This window comes from Stegostoma tigrinum, chromosome 27 (genome assembly GCF_030684315.1).
Source record: "Stegostoma tigrinum isolate sSteTig4 chromosome 27, sSteTig4.hap1, whole genome shotgun sequence".
Lineage (NCBI taxonomy): Eukaryota > Metazoa > Chordata > Chondrichthyes > Orectolobiformes > Stegostomatidae > Stegostoma > Stegostoma tigrinum.
This window is the reverse complement of record NC_081380.1, coordinates 17,556,712-17,581,103: the sequence shown is the minus strand read 5'-3', so window position 1 is coordinate 17,581,103 and position 24,392 is coordinate 17,556,712. Positions and strand designations below refer to the sequence as shown.

The 24,392-nt window shown below is 41.3% G+C and overlaps 1 protein-coding gene across 6 annotated transcripts in view; it reads right to left on the bottom strand.

Moving 5' to 3' along the window:
* The window catches only part of LOC125464552 (syntaxin-1A), a 226,901-nt gene that overhangs the window by 96,815 nt on the left and 105,694 nt on the right, over positions 1 to 24,392 (bottom strand). For all 6 annotated transcript variants that reach the window (XM_048557056.2, XM_048557055.2, XM_048557054.2 and 3 more), the window contains exons 4-5: positions 10,944 to 11,018; positions 595 to 668 (exon numbers count right to left, since the gene is read on the bottom strand). In XM_048557056.2, the coding sequence (XP_048413013.1) occupies positions 595 to 668; positions 10,944 to 11,018 (149 nt within the window). The remainder of the gene's footprint in view (positions 1 to 594; positions 669 to 10,943; positions 11,019 to 24,392) is intronic.

Below are 24,392 nucleotides of genomic sequence, written 5' to 3'. Positions count from 1 at the left end.
CTGAGAGATCATTTGATCCATTTTACATAGAAAATGGATGGAAGTGCAGAACATCATTACAAAATACAATTGCCTTCCAGCAGTGATTTTTCTCAAGGCCCTTTATTTTATGCCATTTTGCATTCTGCATTTGTAAAAATTATTTTCACTTGTAAAAAGGTATCATCTTTCTTGGAAGGGGAGGGGCTTTAAGCTTTACTTTGTTCTAAAAACGTGCCAGCTAACTTTTGTGATTTATACATTGGTATATTTACCACAATGCTGCAATGTAATTTTGTGGGATAATTGGCTTCAGTACAGAAGGTGATCAAGGCATTAAGTATCTGCAGGGCAGACCCTTTGCACTTCCTTACAATGCTTCAATGATTTTTCTCATTAAAAGCTACCACCAGCAAAAGTAATTAAAAAGTACAACTGACAATGGTGCTCAGTTACACTTGGAATCTGTTCTATAACTAAATTAAGATGGGATGTTATATTGTTACATTCTTTGGAGAAAATATGCTTTGTTTCTGAATGATCAGGCTGGCTCACATACTATGTACTTTGTGCACTGTAAGTCATTGGGAACATCAGTAAGTTTACGTCACTGACCTGTGTCTTACGTATTCTTAAGTCAGCTGAGGATCTGTTCTGACCCTCCTCCTGTTCTATGCTTTGTTCAATACCTGGAGAAATAAAATAGAAAGGTTGGAGATGCCGAGTGAAGAATGAAGGTCAGCCAATGGCCCAGTAAAAAATTAATACATATTATTAAAATAAAATGTATGGCACACAACATTCAGTGCACAATATACCATGATTACACAACATACATTATCCATTAATCTACAGTTCACAAAATTGTACAATTCAGGCCATTTCTTGCATATGCAATTGCAATGACATCAATAACGTAATGTGATCATTCCAAAAAGACAGTGCATTGTAATTGACACCTGAATGGGATTTCACTGTCACAGTTACCTTTCAGTAAAGGGGATTTGGTGGGGTGTTGGGAGGGAACTGTAGGAAATCGGAGCTGAGTAGAAGTTGCTGGTTTGGGTGATTTGGCAACAAAGGCATATAAGAGACAAAAGGCGAAATCTGATTTTTTGCTAATTGCGAGTTCCATCAAGTTTTTTGGAGGGTTTCTCACAGTGAGGCCAGACAAGATTTGCCAAAGGCATTTCATCACCAACTTACCCATCTCTTTAGTGTCTCTCATACCAAACTCCATCTCCTTTTAACATATACTATTCCTGGAACAACTCACCACTTGATGAATATCTGCCAAAAAAAATGGTTATCCCTTGTGTCCATACCATCTTTGACGGCTGTTCTGCACAGTGCAATTTCCCTCCCTAGTAAATTAATAGCACTGTAACCACAAAGCCCTATTGCCTACAGCATACAACCAGCATTCTGATATTCCCACATACTAGCTAGGTTTACCTGTCCTTAGATACATCTCTTCTGACGACTCTCCTTTAGTCCCTGATATTCTCTTCCCAATGCACAATGGTCACCTACAATTTGTCATTGCGCTAAAGGGAAACATCACATACAGGTAAGCATTCAGATAAGTCCAAACATGAGTTTTTGTTGACTGCCAGCAAAGAGGAACAATAAGCATATGAATCCAAGTTGCAATCTGAGCCCCCCACACCCCCCAACAACGCAAATCAATGCTGGTACGCTGACCCTGTCAATTCAAGATGGCCTGCTGCACATAGCTCACATTGACTGGAACCAGCTGTCTGCGTTGTAGCACCCAATGCAGCCGAGTTGAATCATTTAAAAGGAGACCTTCCTCCAGCTCAATGTCCTCATCCATCTCCTCGGATAATTCTTCCAGTTCATTGGCCTCTATCATTAGAGCCTCCAATTGTGTAGAATGCAGTCACCTGGATACTGTGGTGCACTCTGTCCTGATTATACTATAGGGTCTCCTAGGCTCTTTTCAGCAGCTTAATTAGAGTGTAGAACAGTACATCACAGGAACAGGCCCTTCAGCCTATCATGTCTGTGCTAATCATGATGCTATTCTAAACTAATCCCATCTTCTTGCACATGGTCCATATCCCTCTATTCTTTGCCTGTTCATGTGCCTGTCTAAATGCCTCTTAAACTTATCAAATCTGCATCTACCACCTCCGTTGGCAATGCGTTCCAGGGTACTACTACCCTCTGTGTGGAAAAAAAAACTTTTCCCCTCTCAGCTTAAACCTATGCCCGGGTATTTGCCATTTTCCACCCTGGGAGAGAAACTCCAATTAGCCACCCTCTCCTTGCCTCTCATTACACTTCTATATGTTGTCTCTCAGCTCTGATGCCCTACTGAAAACCGTTCAAATTGGTCCAACCAATAAATATCAAAATACGCCAATCTGCGCAAGCATGCCGCTCCGCAATACAGCCTGGTTCAATCTGTGCCTGTCCATGTACATGAACTGTCCATGCTGCAACCTTTCAATGCCAGCTACCAGTGAGCACTGCAATGCATGTCTGTGCTTCCTAAGTGACCTGCAAGTGGATCAGAGAGGTGCCAGGATGGTCATGAGAGGTTAGCAAATACCAGATGCCAGTGTTTGTGGATGAGGGATGTGTGCGGCCATGGATCGTGTCTTGAAATACTGTTTGGTTCCAAGCATCATGGAGATCCTTCCAAGTAAGCAGTGAGCTGAAATGGCAAGGTACATGCCCTGGTTTCCATCTTGACATTTCTGGACATCTGGCTTCCTTGGCAAGACGGAATGTTGAATATTAACAAGCTGAATTGGGCCTTTAATGAAGAGTTTAACAAGCAATAATTCTTCTCAATTGGCAAGTCATAGTTGCCTGGTGAAAAACTTGCTTCATAACTTGGCAATAGCTTCAAAGATAGTCTAAGATGCTGAGACAGATCATGTCAGATTTCTTGCCATGGCTGATATTGCTCAGACCCATATAAAATTCCACCCCAAGAGATTATCATTCTGCTGGCCACCATTAGTATAAAGACGAGTTATATGTACTGAGGTTGTGATCTGCAGAGTTAATGATCATAGAATGGAATCATCAGCAAGACATGTTGGGGTCAGTATGAAGGAGAAGCAGAGTCCTGAGTTAATGGAAAGACTCATCATTGCAACTTGAATGCAGCTTTAGTGAATGGCTTCAGAGATAATGGGAACTGCAGATGCTGGAGAATCCAAAATAATAAAATGTGAGGCTGGATGAACACAGCAGGCCAAGCAGCATCTCAGGAGCACAAAAGCTGACGTTTCGGGCCTAGACCCTTCATCAGAGAGGGGGATGGGGGGAGGGAACTGGAATAAATAGGGAGAGAGGGGGAGGCGGACCGAAGATGGAGAGTAAAGAAGATAGGTGGAGAGAGTGTAGGTGGGGAGGTAGGGAGGGGATAGGTCAGTCCAGGGAAGACGGACAGGTCAAGGAGGTGGGATGAGGTTAATAGGTAGCTGGGGGTGCGGCTTGGGGTGGGAGGAAGGGATGGGTGAGAGGAAGAACCGGTTAGGGAGGCAGAGACAGGTTGGATTGGTTTTGGGATGCAGTGGGTGGGGGGGAAGAGCTGGGCTGGTTGTGTGGTGCAGTGGGGGGAGGGGATGAACTGGGCTGGTTTAGGGATAAACCAGCCCAGTTCATCCCCTCCCCCCACTGCACCACACAACCAGCCCAGCTCTTCCCCCCCACCCACTGCATCCCAAAACCAGTCCAACCTGTCTCTGCCTCCCTAACCGGTTCTTCCTCTCACCCATCCCTTCCTCCCACCCCAAGCCGCACCCCCAGCTACCTACTAACCTCATCCCACCTCCTTGACCTGTCCGTCTTCCCTGGACTGACCTATCCCCTCCCTACCTCCCCACCTACACTCTCTCCACCTATCTTCTTTACTCTCCATCTTCGGTCCGCCTCCCCCTCTCCCCCTATTTATTCCAGTTCCCTCCCCCCATCCCCCTCTCTGATGAAGGGTCTAGGCCCGAAACTTCAGCTTTTGTGCTCCTGAGATGCTGCTGGGCCTGCTGTGTTCATCCAGCCTCACATTTTATTATCTTGGAATCTCCAGCATCTGCAGTTCCCATTATCTCTCAATGGAAGGAAGGTTGGTTTTTATGAGACTGAACTGCATTCACAACTCTTGGTAATTTCTTGAGGTCTTAGGCAGAGCAGCTGCCATAGCAAGCTGCGATGCATCCGATTAGGATGCTTTTTACGGTGCATCTATAAAAATTGTTCAGAGTCATTGTGGACATGCCAAATGTCCTTAGCCTCCTAAGGAAGTAGAAGTTTTGATGTGCATTCTTGATTGTAGCATCAACATGGATGGGCCAGGATAGATTACTGGTCATATTTACTCCCAGGAACTTTAATTTCTTGACCACCTCAACCTCAATACCATTGAGGCAGATAGGGGTATGTCCTCCATTCCACTTCCTGAAGTCCATGGCCAGCTCCTTCATTTTGCTGATATTCGGGGAGAGATTGGTGACTTTACATGATGCCGCTGAGCTCTCTATCACCTTCCTGTACTCTGGTTCATTGTTTAAGACCCAGCCCACCATGCTGATGTCATCAGCAAATTTGTGAATGGAATAGAACCTGCAACTTGTATCCTATTTAATGTTAACTCATCTCTTGGATAGTTTAACTAGGCCCTATCAACACCAGAAACTGGTTGGATTTCTCTTACCATTGCCATGTTGACTCATGTAAGGTCAACATAAATATGAATGGTATCATTATGCTTGAGGATACTGATTGTGGATGATCAGCCACGATCATAATGAATGGTGGTGCTGGCTCGAAGGGCCGAATGGCCTACTCCTGCACCTACTGTCTTTTGGTTACAGTAGCCATGTCCGAGCTCTACTTTGTTAGTTTCATGATGGGGATTTGATTCCCATTTGTGTCACCTCAGCAAATTAGTTTTCAAAGTATTTTATTAAGAGATCTTCCTAAGTGTATCGCAGCAGAAGGATTAGCATCTTTCTTCAGTCTAATGATTTTTATTTTAACGTTCCTAACCCTGTGAATGAATTGGGATATTCCTTTCAGAACTTTATAGCTTTTGTTGCTTAAACTTTTCTACCTTTTGATTGTGACTGAGGTCAATACACACCCTCCTAATCAGAAGGAACAACTCTAGTTTGTGAAGTACACAAAGGTTTTTGAGCATTTGGTATCCCCAATGTTGGACAGTTGTTCATAGCATTCACTTACATTAAGTGGAATGCATCCAGGATCTGATCATATTATGACAATATGCCTCTATGTCTAACTTGATATTCATGACAGCATGTCAAATGTTTAGTTTGAGCTACTAATTTCTATTGGAGACTGTTACACCTCATGCGTAGGTGCTTTTTCAACCTTTTATTTCTTTGTGACTACATTAGGGGGAGGCAATGGCCTAGTGGTATTATCACTGGACTGTTAATCCAGAGACTCAGATAACTTTTTGGGGACCAGGGTTCGAATCCCCTCATGACAGGTAGTGGAACTTGAATTCAATAAAAATATCCGGAATTAAGAATCTGGTGATGGCCATGAATCTGTTGTTAATTGTTGGGAAGTCCCCTCTGGTTCACGAATGCCTTTTAGGGAAGAAAACTGCCATCCTTACCTGGTCTGGCCTACAAGTGACTCTAGACCTACAGCAATGTGCTTGACACTTAACTGACCTCTGGGCTATTAGGGAGAGGCAATGAATGCTGCCTAGCCAGTGATGTCCTCATCCTGTGAGCGAATAAAGGAAAAAAAAACCACAACTGTTTTTCAGTGGTCTACTGTCTTTTAACAAAAGCATTCAGATTTAAAGATGGGAATATTTGTGCCTTTGAAGCCTCTTTGCTCCATGGCTTTGGCAAGGATTTTTATTGTCTGGTGTTTGTCTCTGTATTGGTTAATTTGGTGCATCTTTTGTGATATTTGCATTCACCAACGAATAGGCTCTGTGCCAAATTTTATAACCTCCTCTTATATTTGTTTCCACATCTTTGCTTCACCCACCATCTAAAGGACATTTTCCAGAGTTAGGTCTTCTTTGGACTGTAATAAATCTGTCAAAATCTCATCACTAATGCCTCCAATATTCTGGACTCTTGTAAATTCTGACCTTCTTACGATAATTGCATGTCTCCTCTAGATTAAAAAAAAATCAATGAAATTAAACATTAATTCATCTGGTGTTGCACTCTTTCATTAAATCACTCCCATTAAAGAATTCTGTTGGTTCAGAAGTTGAAATAATTGTCTAAATTGCTTTCCCTAGTTAGCAAATTTGTACAACCTCACAAGAGGTGTCGCTAGACTCTAAATTTAGCTCCGCTTTATCTCCAAAGATGCTGCCAGACCCGCTGAGTTTTTCCAGCACTTTTCACATTCGTTTCTGATTTTCAGCATTTGCAGTTTTCTAGTTTTTTATTTGAATGACCGAGTTTGTGCTCTATTTAGTCCTTTTCTGAAATTAAATCTTCCTGGCAACACTACTTCTGGTGTTTGCTAATGTGATTAACTATTTTATCAGTTTGGAAGATTTTTATTCTGCATCACAAGCAGTTCTCCACTGCTATGCTGATGTACTGAAGGTTCTCTCTGTGCTTTGTGACTGCAATGAAAGTTTTCCCCAAATTTCACAAATTTTGCAGTGGCTCTAATGGAGATCCTGTCTGCTGAAAAGAACAGTTTTTCCAGCATAATGTACTTCTTTAAACTGCTGAGTGTTTATCAGCTTAAAATGGCTCAGTTAATGATTTCCTCAGTCCCTTGCTCCAGGAATACGCAAGATACTCTCATAACACTCTAACTTTTGTTTAGCCAGTCATGGCTTGTGCTATGTGCACGTAGTAAAGCCGAACTGGAGCCACAAACACTTTGTAAATTACTGTCCTTGCTGCGTTGTTTAAGGTTTCTTCTTTAGTAGAAGGTACATTTTGTTTTAATTCACAGAATCCTCAATAAATGCCGGCTCGCTGGCTCACCTCAGACACAGAGCCACTTTCAGAGATCACCGCCAAGTGTTGTAGCCTTTTCCTCTGCCTTGGACCTGCGGACTTCTGCTCTTGTATGTCTTCTGTCGGGTCTGAATTACTTTCTGTGTAAAGCTCAAGATTTTTCTCCGTTAAGCGTTGTGGGGTTCACTGTCATTGGCTATCAGCAGTATCAGTTTGCTTTGAAGTTCTCTGTGAAATACATCCATGAAGGCCAGTCACCAAGTCACCCTTTATTTACATATGCATAGTACCTTACACTGGTCCAGCTTGCTTAGATCCGGGCCCTAGGATTAGCAGATCCCATTCCTGGTTACATCTGTCAGCCAGGAATCCTGACTGGACCACAATAACAGCTCCAATGAGGGAAATCATATTCTATGAGGTCTACCTGGCTGACCTCATTCCAATCACTACACTCAGAATCACCAACATTTTTGTTCCTGATTTTTCTAAAGGTTGACCTCTCTTATTTGGCACAATTTTGAAATAGTGCTGGTCGCCATTGCTCAACACATTGTGGCAGCCAAACCAAGTCTTCAGAACCCATCACTGATCGCCATGTAGTGTGTATGGATTCTTTTGATCCTAATGTGATGCGACAAGAATGAGCATATCCATTTTTCCAGTCTGGCTTGAAGAGATCTTTTGAGTAAATGAGAGGAATTTTACTACATTAGTGCAGCTATTTGCAGTGTACACATATTACTACAAAGACTGTCAGGAGCATATTAACTTCAGGTTTGTCTGCTAGAAGCTCTTTCTTCCTCTGACCAAGTTGTCTCAGTAGGTGCTGTTTATTGCACTCAACTAAGAATTAGCCTCTTCAGATCATATACAACCATTATCGATCCACTGGATCACATCATGTACACCCCTTGGATAACTGCAAATATTGCTGGAGTGGAAATCAAACCCATATCGGCTGGCTCAGAATCAGGGGTATTAATTAAAGAGCTGAAGATCTCACTGGTTTCACTAGGTGGTCCTTTTAAGACTGCTGCGCAGTTGTGCATGTAGACAATGTAATGGGTAAATTGACTTCATAGCTGGTTGCTGACTGAGTGGCTAAGCACATGCAAATCGTAAGAGTAACATCGCTAGCAGGTATTTTTATTTAAATAGATAATAACGTAAAGGTTATTATAAGGATGCCTCAGGATGCTTTATTACCTGACACCGCACATGAAGATAAGTCTTGGAATGTTTTATTGCACTAAAGGAATTATATAAAAGAATGGCTGAATTGGCAGGATACAAGTGACTGATAATGACACACGACTGAAGTCAGTAGCCATTGGCTCTGGTAGCAGATTGAAAACCCTGGGATTAAGATTTTACAAGTGCTCCATTATAAAATTAATGCTTATCTGGAATGAAATAGTTAATCTGAAGTTTCACCACAACTTAATTTCGTACCTCAATCTGTTAATTATTAACCATTTGATAATACCATGTCATGGGTTTCTGAAAGAAATGCGTTTTAGACAATTAAACTATGCAACGGCAGGCTAATTCAAACGCATCAAATTTTGACAAGTCTTTTAAATGAACAAACTGTTATGTAACTTCATATTGTAATGGTAATTTACTTCAACAGGATTTTAAATTTCTGCCTTACTTGACTACAAATAGCTTACCCACTCCTACTTGATATGCCAACACAGGGATGACAGTAGGGTTTTGTATTGTGGAGTGAAACAGAGTTAACTTGTCAGGTTCATGACTTTTTATTAGATGTTCTGATGAAAGATCTTTGATCCAAACTGTAAACTCGATACCTCTTCACAGCTACTGCCTGACTAACTGAGCGTTTCTAGCTTTTGCTGTTCTTACTTCAGATTTCCAGCATTTGTAGTATTTTATTTCAGTGGCGGTGCTGTACTGTAATCTCACCAAAACTGGGGGAATCTGAATTCTGCTATTGGCATTTACTCTCTGACCTGTTATTGGGGAGGGAGGGAAAAAATTGATTCTCAAACCACTTCAAGACATCTAACCAGAACACATTAACCGGGTTAATGTGGGCAGCACGGTGACACAGTGGTTAGCAGTGCTGCCTCAAAGCGCAAGAGACTGGGGTTCGATTCCAGCCTTGGGCAACTGTCTCTGTGGAGTTTGCACATTCTCCCTGTGTCTGTGTGGGTTTTCTTTGGGTGCTCCGGTTTCCTCCCACAGTCCAAAGATGTGCAGGTTAGGTGGACTGGCCATGCTAAATTGCCTGTAGTGTTCAGGAAGGTGTAGATTAGGTGGGTTATAGGGGGATGTGTCTGGGTGGGATGCTGAGAGGTTCGGTGTGGACTTGTTGGGCTGAAAGGCCCATTTCCACACTGTAGGGATTCTATGATTCTATAACTTAATCAGTTAAATAAGAAAAGTAAAGATGCCAAAGTCCTACTGGAACTATATGACCTCTCTCTCTCATTAAAGAGAGGTGACTGTTGGTTTACTCTCAATTCACTCGAGAGCTGAGGCTTACAACACCTCAGGTAAGGTGAGAGATTGAGAAGGATTTCATCAGTTACAGTAAATAAAATGTCAGAGATCTTTACAGTCCTTGTTGTACACAGTTTTAAACTAAAGCTTCCTGAACTGAGAGGGCCAAAAACTCCAAGGGAACAATGATGCTGTGTAGCTCAGACAGGTTACTGTCAAGTGCTCACATTTTATCTTCTGGAGGGTGTGGCTTAATCAACAGTTCAGTGTGACCTGGCCTATTGCTTTAATAGTTAGGTGTCCATTCTGCCCATCTTTTCATCAGGTGCCCCACAGTGAAGAGTGAAGGTGGGGGTGAAACGTGGAGGGGAAGGGGCGGGGGTGCGGTTTCCACACTTACCTCCTTGAAGCCCTGCTGCCCCCATCACAACCTCCTCAACAATTAAAACGTTCTTCCTCCACAGCTCTACCACCAAGAATGGCACCATGCATAGGTTATGTGGCAAGTTTAATGTTCAGAAGTGTTTTTTGTTCATTTCACTCATGAGACATGAGCACTGCTGGCTGGCCAACATCTATTGCCTTCTTGAACCGTGGTTGTCCATGTGCTGTAGGTAGACGCATTATGCTCTTAGGAAGAGAATTCCAGGTTTTGACCCAGAAACAGTGTCAGCACAGCCGATAGATTTCCAAGTCAGGATGGTGAGTGGCTTGGAGGGGGACTTGCAAGTGGAGGTGTTCCAATGTACTTGCTGCCCTTGTCCTTCTAGATGGAATGGCTGTGGGTTTAGAAAGTGCTGTCTATGATCTTTGAAGAAGTTTTACCTTGCAGATAGTACACACTGTTGCTACTGAGCATTGTCGGTGGAGGGTGTGGATACTTGTAGATGTAGTGCCAATCAAGCAGGCTGCTTTGTCCAGGATGGTGTCAAGCTTCTTGACTGTTGTTGGAACTACACCCATCAAAAGCAATCCACCACACCTCTGACTTGTGACTTGTGGATGATGTTGGGGACCCAGGAGATGAGTTTCCCCTTACAGCATATTGAACTATGGTGGGGGGGTAGTTAATGAAGGCAATAAAAATTATGGAGGACCTGTACAAGTTGTTTGCACTGGCAGGAGAATCAGTAATCACAGTACAAAGCAAGTGGGAAAAAGAAACAGCAGGAAGATATGTTAAATTTTTGTTCTTGAGTTTTTATCACCTCAAATACATTGCCTCAGTGGGGAAGTGGAAATAGATTCACAAGTAACTTTTGAGAGGGAATTTGATACACATTTGGATGGCTACAGGGCAAAACAGCATCAGGAGAGTAAAATAACTGGTAGATATTTCACAGAATTGGCACAATCACAATATATGGCAGTGCCTCACACTATGGCACAAGGTTCTTTAATGAAGTTGAAAGGGAAGGAAAACAAGACATGTTTCAGCTGTGACAAATAGGGGGGGTTAATGAAGCAGCATCTGAAGTGCTGAATCATGAATAATTTAATCACACTGGTTGCTGGATTCTATTAGTTCCGTTTACTTACTCTTTAACTTGGAGCGAACTTTATTTGCTGTCTTCTTAATATCCGTCATCAGTTCTTCCAATTCCTCCTTTGTTTCTGTAACGGAAGAGAATATTAACCATGACAACGCTGGACAATACAGTGCGTCCTTATTAATTCAAATCTTCCAGAGCATAGACTTAACAGGAAGAATAATGCATCGGTAGAATGGAAAGAAGCCAATTCATCTCTTTGATGTTCCTTCAAACACAGTTGAGTATAATCTTTATATGTGAATTAACAAATTGCCCTTTCCTAACAGATAGCAATAAAGACTGTAGTTAAAAATTGGAGTGATAGGAGTGGCTCAATAAATGTCACTAATCATAGCATCGGCCAACCCAAACATAAATACCACAACCCAGAAATTTAAAAGAAATTTTCCAGTTCAGACCACAATTTAATCTCAAGATGTCAACAGATTCTAGCCTGTAACTGATTCAGGTATCTTAGGCTGTATTGGGGTCTGGTACATTAACAGTTGAAGTATTGTTTCCAGTTTTGCCCCCCTTAGAAAGTGACGGAAATCAAAGTGTCAGAGAGGCGTCAATACCAATTAACACCAAATCCTGCACGAATGAGGATTCAGGTACAGGGCAAGGAGTCTTGTTGGAGCTGCACTATTGATGGACAATGGAATATGAAAATTAAAAAAGAAGAAACGGAAGGAATCACCTCAATCTTAGTGAAGTCCGTACTCTCTGTGCACTCATTGGAGGCAAGGGTCAAGCAGTAATGGAAGAAAAAGAAGCCATGGGCTCTTGAAGTTTGCTTGATTGCCAAAGGGAAGAGGTTCCCAAACTGCAGGTCACGGCCCTCATTTGTGCTGCAGGCCAATCAACTGGAGTCATGAGCTCCAAGGCAGCATTGGTGAATAGTGGGCAGAGTGTATTGGCATGCAAACTCTTTTGTTCCAACTGGTTCAAAAACAGAACAGTTTTCCATTGCCCAGAATGGCCATTCTTTCAGTGGCACTCCAGTTCTGTGCTCTGATTGGCTAAGTGGAAAATTCCATGGATGTGCTGATAATGGAAGAGATATTCTGATTGCAAACTGTGGCAAATAGGGTGTAATTTCTGGGCTGTCGAGGCTTGTGAACCATGTGCATACGTCATTATTAACGCCAAGGCTCTATCAGAGCTTTCAAAAGAGTTGTAGGCTAAGTCATTGGCATCTATCCCTTGTCTCCAATCTCCATTCTCTGCTCAAACACCTTCATCCAAACACCAGAACACCCCTGACTCTGACCCTTCCATCACATGCCCCAACCTGAATGGGGCTGCACTGTATTTCAAACATTAAAATGGGGTCACAAAAAGGTTAGGAAGCACTGTTTCCGAGTATCAAAGCAATTTTTTTGAATTGACCACAGGGCTTTTGTCTCTCCCAAGAGGTGGTACCAGTGGAGGAGTTATAGTGTGCTAAGGTTACCTTGTCAACTTTATGAGATGGCATAACGACCCAAATGGTCATTCCTCACTCAACCGCAACTTGCTCCTGGACATCTGTTATTTAATTTATAAGCTAGCTGTCTTCCTTGCTTAGATTCTAGCCAGTAATATATTGCTGAATATGGCTTAAATTTTTATATAAACTACCTGAATCCCTTTAACTTTCACTAAAATTCATGCTGAAGTGGATCTGGGAGTGTTTGATGTTGAGACTGGGTGTGAAACTCGCCTTTTTGGTGCATATTTCATTTAGGTCAGCACAAACATTTAAGTTCAACAGACAATTAGGTGGCTTAATCAATATGAGAATTGAATGGAAAGAATGAAGAAAGAGATGACTAGAGCAATAAATTGGTGAGACAATGGGTCGATAGATTGATTTACAAGCACTCAGTTGAAGATTGTATTGTACTAGTGAAACCTGCATTTGCAGCAGGGAATGCAATAAATCTGCTCTTTCCTAGATCCGAGCAACCAGGCTCAGTCCCTGACTCTGTTCCATTCCAACCTCCTTTTATTTTCAGATTTCAGCATTTTCTCTTCTCTCCCAGCCCCCAGCCCTGAGTGTCTGCATTCAAACATCTTTTCTGCTGCAAAAATTGTTAAAACAGATCAAGTCATGACAGATTCACCAAGAATGCCGGATAAAACAAAGGGATTGAGTTACAGCAGCATATTTTTGTGTGTACTCGGACAGTAGTTTAATAAACATATGTCAACATGGATTCTGAATGACAATTAATACTGACATAGTGCCTTCAACATAGATCATTCCAAGGTGCTTTAAAGTAGAATTATAAACAAAAGTTGCTACCCAGTCAGGTAAAGTGAAATTAGGACAGGTGGTGAAAAAAAACTGTAAGGATCACTGTAAAAGGAGGGAAAAGAGGCAGAGACATTTATGGAAGGAATTCCAGAGCTTAGAATTAGGCAGCTGAAAACACAGCTACCAAGAGGGGAACAACTAAAACTGAGGGTGTGCAAGACACAAAAATTACAGGTGCACAGAACTTTTTGGAGGGTTGTGGGGCTGAGGACAATTAGAGAGAGGTTGAAAGGGAGGTGAGGCTTTGGAGGGATTGAAAAATAAGGATGAGGATTTTAAGTCTTTGCTCAACCAGAAGCCAGTGTAGATCAGTAAACTATGCCAAAATTATAGGTACAAAAAGAACAGATGCAACTGTATTTTAGATGGCTTCAACTGTACAGAGGAAGGATGGGAAATTAGTGTATATCTCAAGGTAACAAAGGCACAATTAAGGCAGCAGATATGCTGAGATAGTTGTGGGGACAGGCGATATTATGCAGGTCTATATCGGCAACCTTAATGCTAGCATAAGTGTTTGGTTAGACGTTCCACTGGGGTTGCATAGACAAACAGGAGATCAAGGTTGTGAACTGTCTGGAGTGGCTAGGGATTGGAGTTTGGAGCGAAAGACAATGGTTTCAGCTTTCCTAATCGGTAATCAGTACAAATTTCTGCTTATCCTGTATCTGCTATCAGAGAAACAGTTTGATAATTCACAATAGTGGAGAAGTTGGTAGAGATGATGATGACTTAGAGCAAGATATCACGGCATACGTGAGAAAACTAACACTATTTTTGTATGATGCTACTGAATGACAGCATAAAGATGAGAAGCAGAAGTAAGCCAAGGATACATCCTTGGGGTAATAGCAGAGAGAATAGTGTATATGATAAGAGAATCCATTTTGGGAAATACTCGAGCTATGATTCGATAGACGAGGAACAGAGACGAATGCAGTCCCGCCTAACTGGATGACAAAGATATGATCAACCATGTCAAAGGCTGAGAACAGGTTGTGAATGACAATGTCTCTGTCACCGTCATGTAGGACGTAATTAGTAATTTTGATATGAACTACTCCTGATCTGACTGGCTTCGTACGTGCCATTTTGAGAAAAAATGATAGAGAGGCAACAGCGCATTCAAGTGCTTTGAAAGGGAAAGAGATTTTGGAGATAGAATCAAGAATTGGTTATTTACAGAGACAGCAGACATTGGAAAACATGGAGGAGCGATGGACAATATGTGAAGAAAGTGAACTATTAACAGTATTATTAGCCAACCTGGGGACCAGGAAGAGTAGAAACAAAAACAGAAATTGCTGGAGAAATACAGCAAATCTGGCCACAACCGTGGAGAGAGAAAAAGAGGCAACATTTCAAATCCAGCGACCCTTCTTCAGAACAAAAGGGGTCGCTGGGTGGCCAGCAATTTAGTGGCCACAGGATATAAGGAGGAAGAAATGGATCTCAGGGGTAAAGTTAACCAGTGGAAGTGAGGGATAATGCAGAGGAATGTTATTGGTTGGTGTTATTCTTATTGACAAAGAAGTGCATAGAGCTCCAAGCACTTTTTGTTAGAGGTGAGAATGGAGTTGACTTGGGAGAACAGTTTAAGATGAAACGGAAAAAGATCCTATTCAACTAATTCTCTCAACTTATTTTTGAGGAAGCAACATCAAGGCAGTAAAACTTTATCCTAGATCTTCAGAAAATAATTATTGAGACACTGCATGAAAAGGTGCTCCTGGGGTAGGTGAACAGGTACAGCATTGGACAGACATAACCAAAAGGGGATTTCAGATAGTTAAATAAGACATTGCTCAATATAGAAAAGTTACACTGATAAAACTATTTCAAATTTGACCATCACCAATGCAGCTACACCCAGAAATGTTTCAGGTTTGAACTGCTAAATGACTAAATAAACATTTGCATTACACAAGACAATGTCCATTTTCAATCAGAGTAGATCTAAGTATTGAATCTTGAATCTCCCTCAAACTTCCTTCAAAGAATCCCCCACTAACAACATCCTGGAAGTTACTATTGATCAAAAACTGAATTGGACAAGCCATATGTATATACAAAAGCAGGACAGAGGCTAGGATTTCTGCAGTGAGTACTTGGTTTTTGATTTCCTGAAGCCTGTCCACCATCTACAAGGCACAAGTCAGGAAAATGATGGAATACTCTCTACTTGCCTGGAGTGTAGATGCAACAACATTCAAGAAGCTCAACATCATCCAGAACAGTTTAGCCCATTGATTGGCATCCCACTCCTGATGATAAATACTCATTCCCTCCACCAGCAGTGCACAGTAGAAGCATTGTGCACCATATACAAGATGCACTACAGCATCACCAAGGCTCCTTTGGCAGTGCTTTGCAAACCTCAAAGATCTACCATCCAGGAGAAACAAAGATGACACTCAGGAACACCATCACATGCAAGACTTCTCCAAGACACACACTATCTTGCCTTAGAACTAGATCATTATTTGGTTACAGTCGAAGTGTCAAAAACCTGGTGATCCCTTCATAACAGCACAATGGCCTACACTTTATGGACTTCATTGTTTCAACAAGGTAGCTCACAAGAACCTCTTTGTCAAGGGCCATTAGGGATAGACAATATCAAATAATAGCACTCGCATTCCAGGAATGAACAACAAAAAGTATCACGAGTACAAGAGAAATAACAGCTAAAATTTATTGAAATACAAATGTTATACAAGTATAAAGAAATTCTTCAGAAGACTCAACGTTAGGAATGTGCAACGAGGCAAGGTATTCAAAGTAATCACGTAAGGTTTGGCAAAAGGACTGATTTGAGGGAAATGATTGACCTGGTTAGAAAAACTGAATGGTCTTCTTCATCTGTGCAAGTCATTCTCTTGCACAATCTCCACAGCACTTCCTTGATTAAAACCTCTGAAGAAACCATTTATCAGGCACTTCCCACCGACAACCCTGATTTTCTTCAAGGATTTCAGCCACCACAAAATTGTTGTCTTTCTGTGAATGTTCACGTAAGCCCATGTGGTTAAATACCCATTAAAGTCAGGCACTGTGCTTCATTCAATATTACCTTCCTTAGTGCCTATAATTAGGAATGAGTTGGATAATATGTGATTCAAGTCTGTTAAAATGGCTTTCTGAAGAAAAACTTCCTTTAGTGCTGTTCTTTGCCCAAGATAGGAAATTGACAACAACTTACAATTAAATTATGCCTTTAGCATAGAGAACATCCCAAAGTGTTGTATGATTTGATGTAAAGAAAACAGATGTTGTCAAACAGAAAATCTTTAGGGGCGTGATCAAAAGTTTAGACAAAAAGATTGATTCTCTGAACAGCAGGAAAGTTTCATGGATGGAAGTGCAATGCAAAGTATTTAGGTAATTAAAAACTTTGCTGCCAGTCATGGGATGAAGGGAACTGGGTATACAGCAAGATTGTTTAGAAGAGAATATTGCCTTGGAGAACATTGTGATCTGTCCTTACTCAATTTCTGCAAAGAGATTTATTGAGGAGGAGAAGAGATGTGTAGGGGATGACAGCGAGTGCGGATGATGATCATCGATAAGATGGACAGTGTAGATCAGAAAAGAAGTGGCAAAGTTTTGTGTAAGTTGAAATTTATGCAAGTTGATGGGAGTTGAACAAAACCATAACAATTATCAGGACTAGAGGTACTGGCAGCATTTCAGCAATGGCTGAGGTAGGATGAAGTCGGAAATGTTGTAAAGTGAATCCAAGCAGTCTTGGCAATGAAAGAAAGATAGAGTTTAAAACTCGGGATTGAACAAAAAGCAAAGACTGAATGGTCTGGGTCAGCCCAGGAGATTGACTGTTGAGTTGGATAACAACAGCAGAATTGTTAGTGATGGCTTTGTTCTTCTCAATTCTGAACTGAAGGAAATTGTGGTTTATCCAGGGTTTGTGGTCTCCCACGTTAGACTGACAAAACAGAACAGTAAAAAGTATAGAAAGATGATGAGGAGGTACAGATGAGTAATGCCAACATTCATAAGAAAACTAATCCTACCGAAAGCACAATCAAGAATCAAGAGACTTACAGATACAACAAATAGTATTATTACTGGAATGTTTCAATTGTATTATAGTTGCTAAAGATCCGCTGATTTCCTGTTGGTCTCTGACATAGATCATTGACAATACTCTGGGATTAGCATTGAGAAGCTAGTGCAATTCAGAACACAAGCTAGTCTGAGGCACTCATTGGTAATGATAACTGCATAACTAAAAACACATATAGTCAGATCATACTTGTGGTCAGAGTATCAAATCTTACCAATTTGCAATTTCTTCACCTCACCTTCCTAAACTCAGTGTTAGCTAAGAAGAAATCCATAGACATTCTTATTACTTCAGTCAGGGTTCGCTATTCACTGCCTTCTTTCAATTCTCACTGTCATAGCTTTCACCATAGATTCTGTCATCAGGAGCCATATTTATGGAAAGTGGAAGGACAGTTTAATTAGGTAATGATATGGAGAGACAGCTTCTACACATCACCTACTTGAAGATATAAAAGGTCAGAGTGTGCTCCATCAGCACAAATGTTAAACAAAAATCCGAAGAACTGTAGATGCTGTAAATCAGAAACAAAAGTAGAGACTGCTGGAAAAGCTCAGCAGGTCTCGCAGCTTCTGTGCCGAGATATCACAGTTAACATTTTGGGTTGAGTGACCCTTTCTCAGAACTCAACCCAAAACGTTAACTTTGATTTCTCTCCACAAATGCTATCAGGCCTAGGGGCTTTTCCAGCAATCTCTATTTTTGCTTTTGAACACAAATATTAACCTGGATTCAACAGATTGAATCCATTTGGTGTGAATGTACCATTAGCACATTAATTCCACATGAGGGACAGAAGCAAAATAAAATCACGTGGACATTATTTCTGGAGTGGGCTAGATTTCACTCTGAACATTGTTGCAAGTCCCAGGCGTGCTGGTTGAAATCGATCACTGAACCTGACACTTCCGGCTTATGAAACGAGGCTCAAAACTTAGGAGTGACATTCTATGCTCTTGAGTCAGATCAGACAGTCCAACATATTTTTGCTGGTATCAATCTTTCTCATCTTACAAATGAGGCAAGGATGAAAATCTCTGATTTATGTGTCACAACCTCCCTGACATATACAGGTGGAAAGCTGGTATATCAGTGAGATCAACTTGATGCAGACAGCAAGCCCAATAATATGAACAACCCTTTCAATATATCAGCCTCATCTCATTAAGCTTTCACAATGTCCTTAACGTACTGTGTGACATGTTCAATTTATGCTCAACCACACCCTAAAAGAGCAGGAGACCCCTCCACAGCAGCTCTGAATTCGTACAAAATCCAAGACTGACAGCCCGAAGAATATTACCAGTATCCAGCTGCCAAAAATAGCTACTTACAGAAATTTTTGCACCAAACTCAGCAGCTATTGAGGGGACAGGAAGAGTAATAAATGCAGATTCAACTGCTAGGTCCAGCCAACAAAACAAAGACATACTGCAAGAGGCTGAAAGCTAAACTACCAGGGGCTTACAGCTGAGTAAACCAACAGTCTTGCAATTTTGTCAGCCTCCACACTAACACAGCAAACTCAGCAACTGATTATTAACAACAAACGATGGTCATGGCAATTAGAGCAAATCCAATCCTATGCATTATATACACTAGCCCTGCATATAGATTGGCCAGAATCCAATTCAGCAACTAAATTATAACACACCTGTTATGCAGCACCCAGTATCAAAAGCATTCCATGCAAATGTTTAGTGCAACTTGCTAAGGTAGTTTTAGACCAAGTTAATCATGTCATAGCTGAAAGAAAACCAATTTCTCTCATGTGAACAGAGCTGCCTAACACTATCTACATTGGGAGAATTGAGAAATAGAGAACACAGGTATGCCTGAGCCATTCACTGCTAAGTATAATTATCACTGACACACTGTGTTGTCAAAAGTCTGTCAAGTGAGACCAAATCATAACGACTGGCAAAGAAATTCTCTTCAACAGACAAAATTTCAGCTGACAGTTTCTGCGTCAGTTATCAAACCATTTACTGCATCAAACAGCATTTCAGAAATTTGCTCTTTTGTGATGGACTTCAACGATGTCCTTCATTCAGAAGCAAAAAATAACCACAATCCCTTGTGTACACATTCCTGTTTGAAAGCTTAGTAATGAGTTGGATTGGATTCAAATAAAATCTCCAACTTCTACTGACAGCAGGTTAGAACACACAACATTGTCTCAATCCTGACACGATATTCTCAAAAGCTTTGGACAGAGAATGGCTGTGTGGATTTCTTTAAAAGTAAACCTCATGTGCAAATCAATGCCATCTCCATGAATTCATTCACTATCATTACTGCATATGCTGGCTCTCCCTTTTTCCTTTTAGCCTGGGGAATTCACAAGCATCTGTTATCACTTTAACACTGTACCAGCCTTTTCTTCATAGCTGTCTTCCTTCTGGTCAGAAGGTTGAGGTTTAAAGAACTATTCCAGAATTGAGTGGAATATGTTGACCAGTGCGACAATGCAGCAGTGGGGAAGTGTTGCATTTTCACAGTGTTGTTTTTGGGAGGAGGACCTCTCCGTTCAATTGGATGTGAAAGATACTATTCCACCATTTGAACAAAAGGAAGTGATTCACCCAGCGTTCTGGCCAAGTTCACTGACGGAAACAGGTTATTTTGTCATTTGTGGGCTCTTGCTGTGCTCCAAATGGCTGCAAGTCTGCCAACAAAACAACTGTGACTACACTTCGAAAGTAACTCATTGGATGTAAAACAGTTTAGGGGACATCCCAATGGCATAATTCATTACCACAGAAAGCAGTTGACGCCAAAATGCTGAATGTACTCAAGAGGCAACTAGTTATAGCAGTTGGGGTGGATGAGATCAAAGGTTATGGGGAGGCAACAGGATTAGGCTATTAAGTTTGATGCTCAGCCATGATTGTGAAGAATGGCGAAGCAGGTTTGAAGGGCCAAACGGCCTCCCCCTGCTCCTATCTTCTATGTTTCTATAATAGACGCTGCATCATTAAAACTATTTTTCTCTCGACAATGAGCACCTCCGCTCATAATCCAGCACTCTCAACTCTTTAGTAGATGATTTCAACATACACTAATCAGCTCTCTGAAATGATTTACTTTGAATGCTTACAAATGCTAGTCCTCTCACAATGTCTCACCATGGGCAGAATTTTCCATTCCCTTGTGTGCCATGGGCCATGGCAAGAAAGGTAGGAAAATACAGCAAAAATAAAAAATATCAGATTCTCAGTGTCAAGAAAACCTAACCTAATCTTCATTGCAGGCCTTCAATAGCAACTTCATACTTTAATCATGAAGTGGTTACTCCCTTATTTCCAATGTGTTTGCATTGAATCAACGCCTCAACTTACCTTTTTTATGTCTCTTCTAATTTTCCTCTTCACTGAGAAACTCGATGGCACTAATTGCCGACATGAAAGTCAGAGTGGGCACCTGGTGGTTGAGGCTTGCTGAATGCCTATCCTGCCCATCATCCAAATGCATCTCCACAACTGTGTTCCAGTGAGGGCACTATCCTCCTTAGCACTTCGTCCATGCAAGTCAGCTTCAACGGATCACCAGTATCACCACATTATGTCTGCTCTTGAACCAAGTCAATTTTTAACTCAACGCTTCAACATCTTAATCTGGACCTCAGGGCCATGTGTGACTTGTATGCTTTTACTGGGAAACTTTGTGCACACATACACACACACACACACACAAGTACACACCTTATGGCTCTTAGTTTGTTTTCCTAGTGCTCACTCATTTTGCCACTTATTTGGATGCTACAATCTCTTATGTACTTCACACTGCTTTCATAGCACCACTCACTCTCTGCAGCACTGACTCACAGGGTCTTGATATGGGCTACATTGTCTACTTAGCTGTTTAGTGTTCAGTTACAGGCTGCCAGTTGTTAGTGGGATGAAGGGAGATCTACACACATTCAGTAAAGGAGCCAGTCCTATTCCAGTCCAGGGGTGTTTGATCATCGTCAGTCACATGCGTGAACAGAATCTGTCCTTGCAGTCCAGTTACTGGACACCATGGTCAGTCCTGCAGGTCAGTGCAACCAATCATGACCCAAGTTAGCTGTGGTGCTATTATGTCAGCTGTTAGAGAGGAGCGGAGTGCATTAGCTTTTCTTGCAATAAGACAAAGGATGGAAGTGGATGGAAGAGGGTTGAGATGGAAGATCCATCTTCAGTTGTGTCATTAATGTCCTTCCTTCTATCATAGGCCATAAGTGGGGATGTTCACTGATAACTGCACAATGTTCACCACTACTATTTGCGACTCCTCCAGTACCGAAGCAGGCAATTTTAAAATGCAACAAGTGGCAAGTAACATGTGCGTCACAAAAATGTCAGGCAAAGGCTATCTCTAATAAGAGACAATCTAACTACTGCCCCTTGACATTCAATGGTGTTACCAACACTGAATCTCCCAGATCCTTGGGGTTACCACTGACCAGAAACTCAACTGGACTCACCATATAAATGTAGTGGCTACAAGAACTGTTTAGAGGCTAGGAACTCTGCAGTGAGTAACTCAATTCCTGACTCCCCAGAGCACGTCCAACTACAAGGCACAAGTCAGGAGTGTGATGGAATACTCCCTAAGTGTTTGGATGAGGGCAACTCCAACAACACGCAAGAAACTTGACAGCCCACTTGACGAGCACCACATCCACAAGCATCCACTTCCTCCACCACCAACACTCAGTAGCAGCAATGTGTACCATTTACAAGATGCACTGCAGAAATTCACCAAAGATCCTCAGGCAGCACCTTCCAAAACCACGATCACTTCCATCTGGAATGGCAAGGGCAGCAGATATGTGGGAATACCACCACCTTCAAGTTCCCCTCCAAGCTACTCACCATTCTGACTTGCAAATATATCACCGTTCCAACAATGTTGCTGGGTCAAAATCCTGGAATTCCCTTTTTAATGGCATTTTGTCTACTCATAGCAGGTGGACTGCAGTAGTTCAAGAAAGCAGCTCATCGCTGCCTTCTCATGGGCAACTTGGAACTGGCAATAAAACATCCACATCCCATGAGTGAACAAAACAAAAGAGAAGGTGGTGATGAATGAGCATTCAAGGTGGTAATGTGAGAGTAGCAGGGTGAGCAGGGTGGGGTCAGGCTTTCACAGAAAGGCACCCAAGAGGCCAGCTGCATAGTTAAGAAGATTGCATGAAAAAAGTCACTCCGAGCCATACGGTCAGGGCGCTAAGTATCTCACTCGAAAAAAAAACACTTCAAACGAAAATGTGAAAATTCTTCCTTCATTCTCTTTCACTATGTGCTTTCATGGCGTAACAAACATTCAGTTCAATTCAATTGCTCAAAGACGGCCAAATTATTTCATGTCTCTCAAATCTAATTTACCACATCCACTTCACAAGGGCTGATAGGAAATCATGCCGAAGACACCTGGGCCATAAAAGTGATGGGATCTGGGACCAATTGCTAACACTTGACCATTTTGCAGAAAACTAATGGATTCACAAGTATGCAATTTTATATTTTTGAACAACAAATATCCCCAGTACTCCTCTTCAACTGCAATCTATTACACTTTTGGTGAAGTGTTGGTGGATATTCCATTTGTTTCATTTTTCATGAAGCAACTTCGTATTTCTCTGTAACTATTGTTTTACCAACCATAACTACCTTCCTTTTAAAAATGAATTATCAAACTTTGTATATTTGAAAGATTTTTAAAAAAGACTGAACAAACACCATCACTGTAATTATTAGAAATTAATGTCAGTCGTGCTGGTTTTGACAAGGAAAATTACAGTATCTTCAGTAGCAGACACTGAGTCAATGCACTACTGCCAGTGACTTTAATAATGCACTTTAGTGGGTCTCAAAGGGAATATTGGCCGGGATGATCCCTAGTAATGAGTGACAACAAAGCAGGCATATATATCCACCTACTCATGCAAACCCACATTACATACATACAAAGCTCATGGGCACACTATTGCACACGGTACATGTTGAACATGTATTGAAAGGATCAAAAGTATTTGCTTCAACCACTCAATGTGGTGGACAGTTCCAGAATTCCAACCACTTAAAAAGTAGTCCTAATCACATAATTGCATCTGTCAGTAATTATCCCATATTTGGTATTATTTTCTCCAGGCTCTAAACATCTAAGATAACCAGCTACTAGTGTCAAAAATGATGAATGTAACAATTATCAATCAACTGTTGTAAATGCCCAAGTGCAGACTTGATGGGTTGAATGGTCTTGTTCTGCAGCCTAAAATTCTGGTTCACTAATGTCCTTTAGAGAAGGAAATCTACCATCCCTATCAAGTCTGGTCTAGATGTGAATGCTGAATCTGAGTAACGTCACTGGCTCTTACCTGCTTTCAACAGTGGCTGAGCAAGCTATTTGATTCAAGGACAATTTAGGCTGGCTACCAAATGATGATCTGGTCTGTGATAACCACATCCCAGAAAGAAGAAAGAAAAAATATAGATCCTGTATTGATGACCCCCAATTTTGGATTCTCTCACAATTGGAAAATATTTTCTCTGATGTGTCTGATTCAAAATATTGATAGTGTTAAAAAGTTCTATCAGGACTTCTCTAAACTCTCACAGTCTCTCAATCACTCAGTGCAGATCAACTGATGTACACAGACATATGTACTGTTACATTCTGTCTGACCAACTTTGTGTAATATGCAACACAAATTAAGACTTGTAAATTATATTTAATCTGAAAATGCTTCATAGTGAATTTTTGCAATCAACCTGAGATGAGTTACTGCTGGGATAAAAACTTGCCCATTTCAAAGATTCTAAGATAAGCTACTATCTAACGAACTGAAGGTTCTGATTTTGGCCTGATCCATTCAGTCAATGGAGGTAAAAATACAGATAGGTATAAACAGATGTTTGGTTTGACCTTGTCCCCATGCTAAATTGCCCCTAGTGTCTAGTGTCGGAAATGCAGGGATAGGGCAGGTGGAGGATCTGGATGGGATGCTGTTCAGATAGTTGGTACAAAATTGATGGGCCGGATGGCCTGCTTCCACATTTTAGGGATTCTATGATTTAAACCAT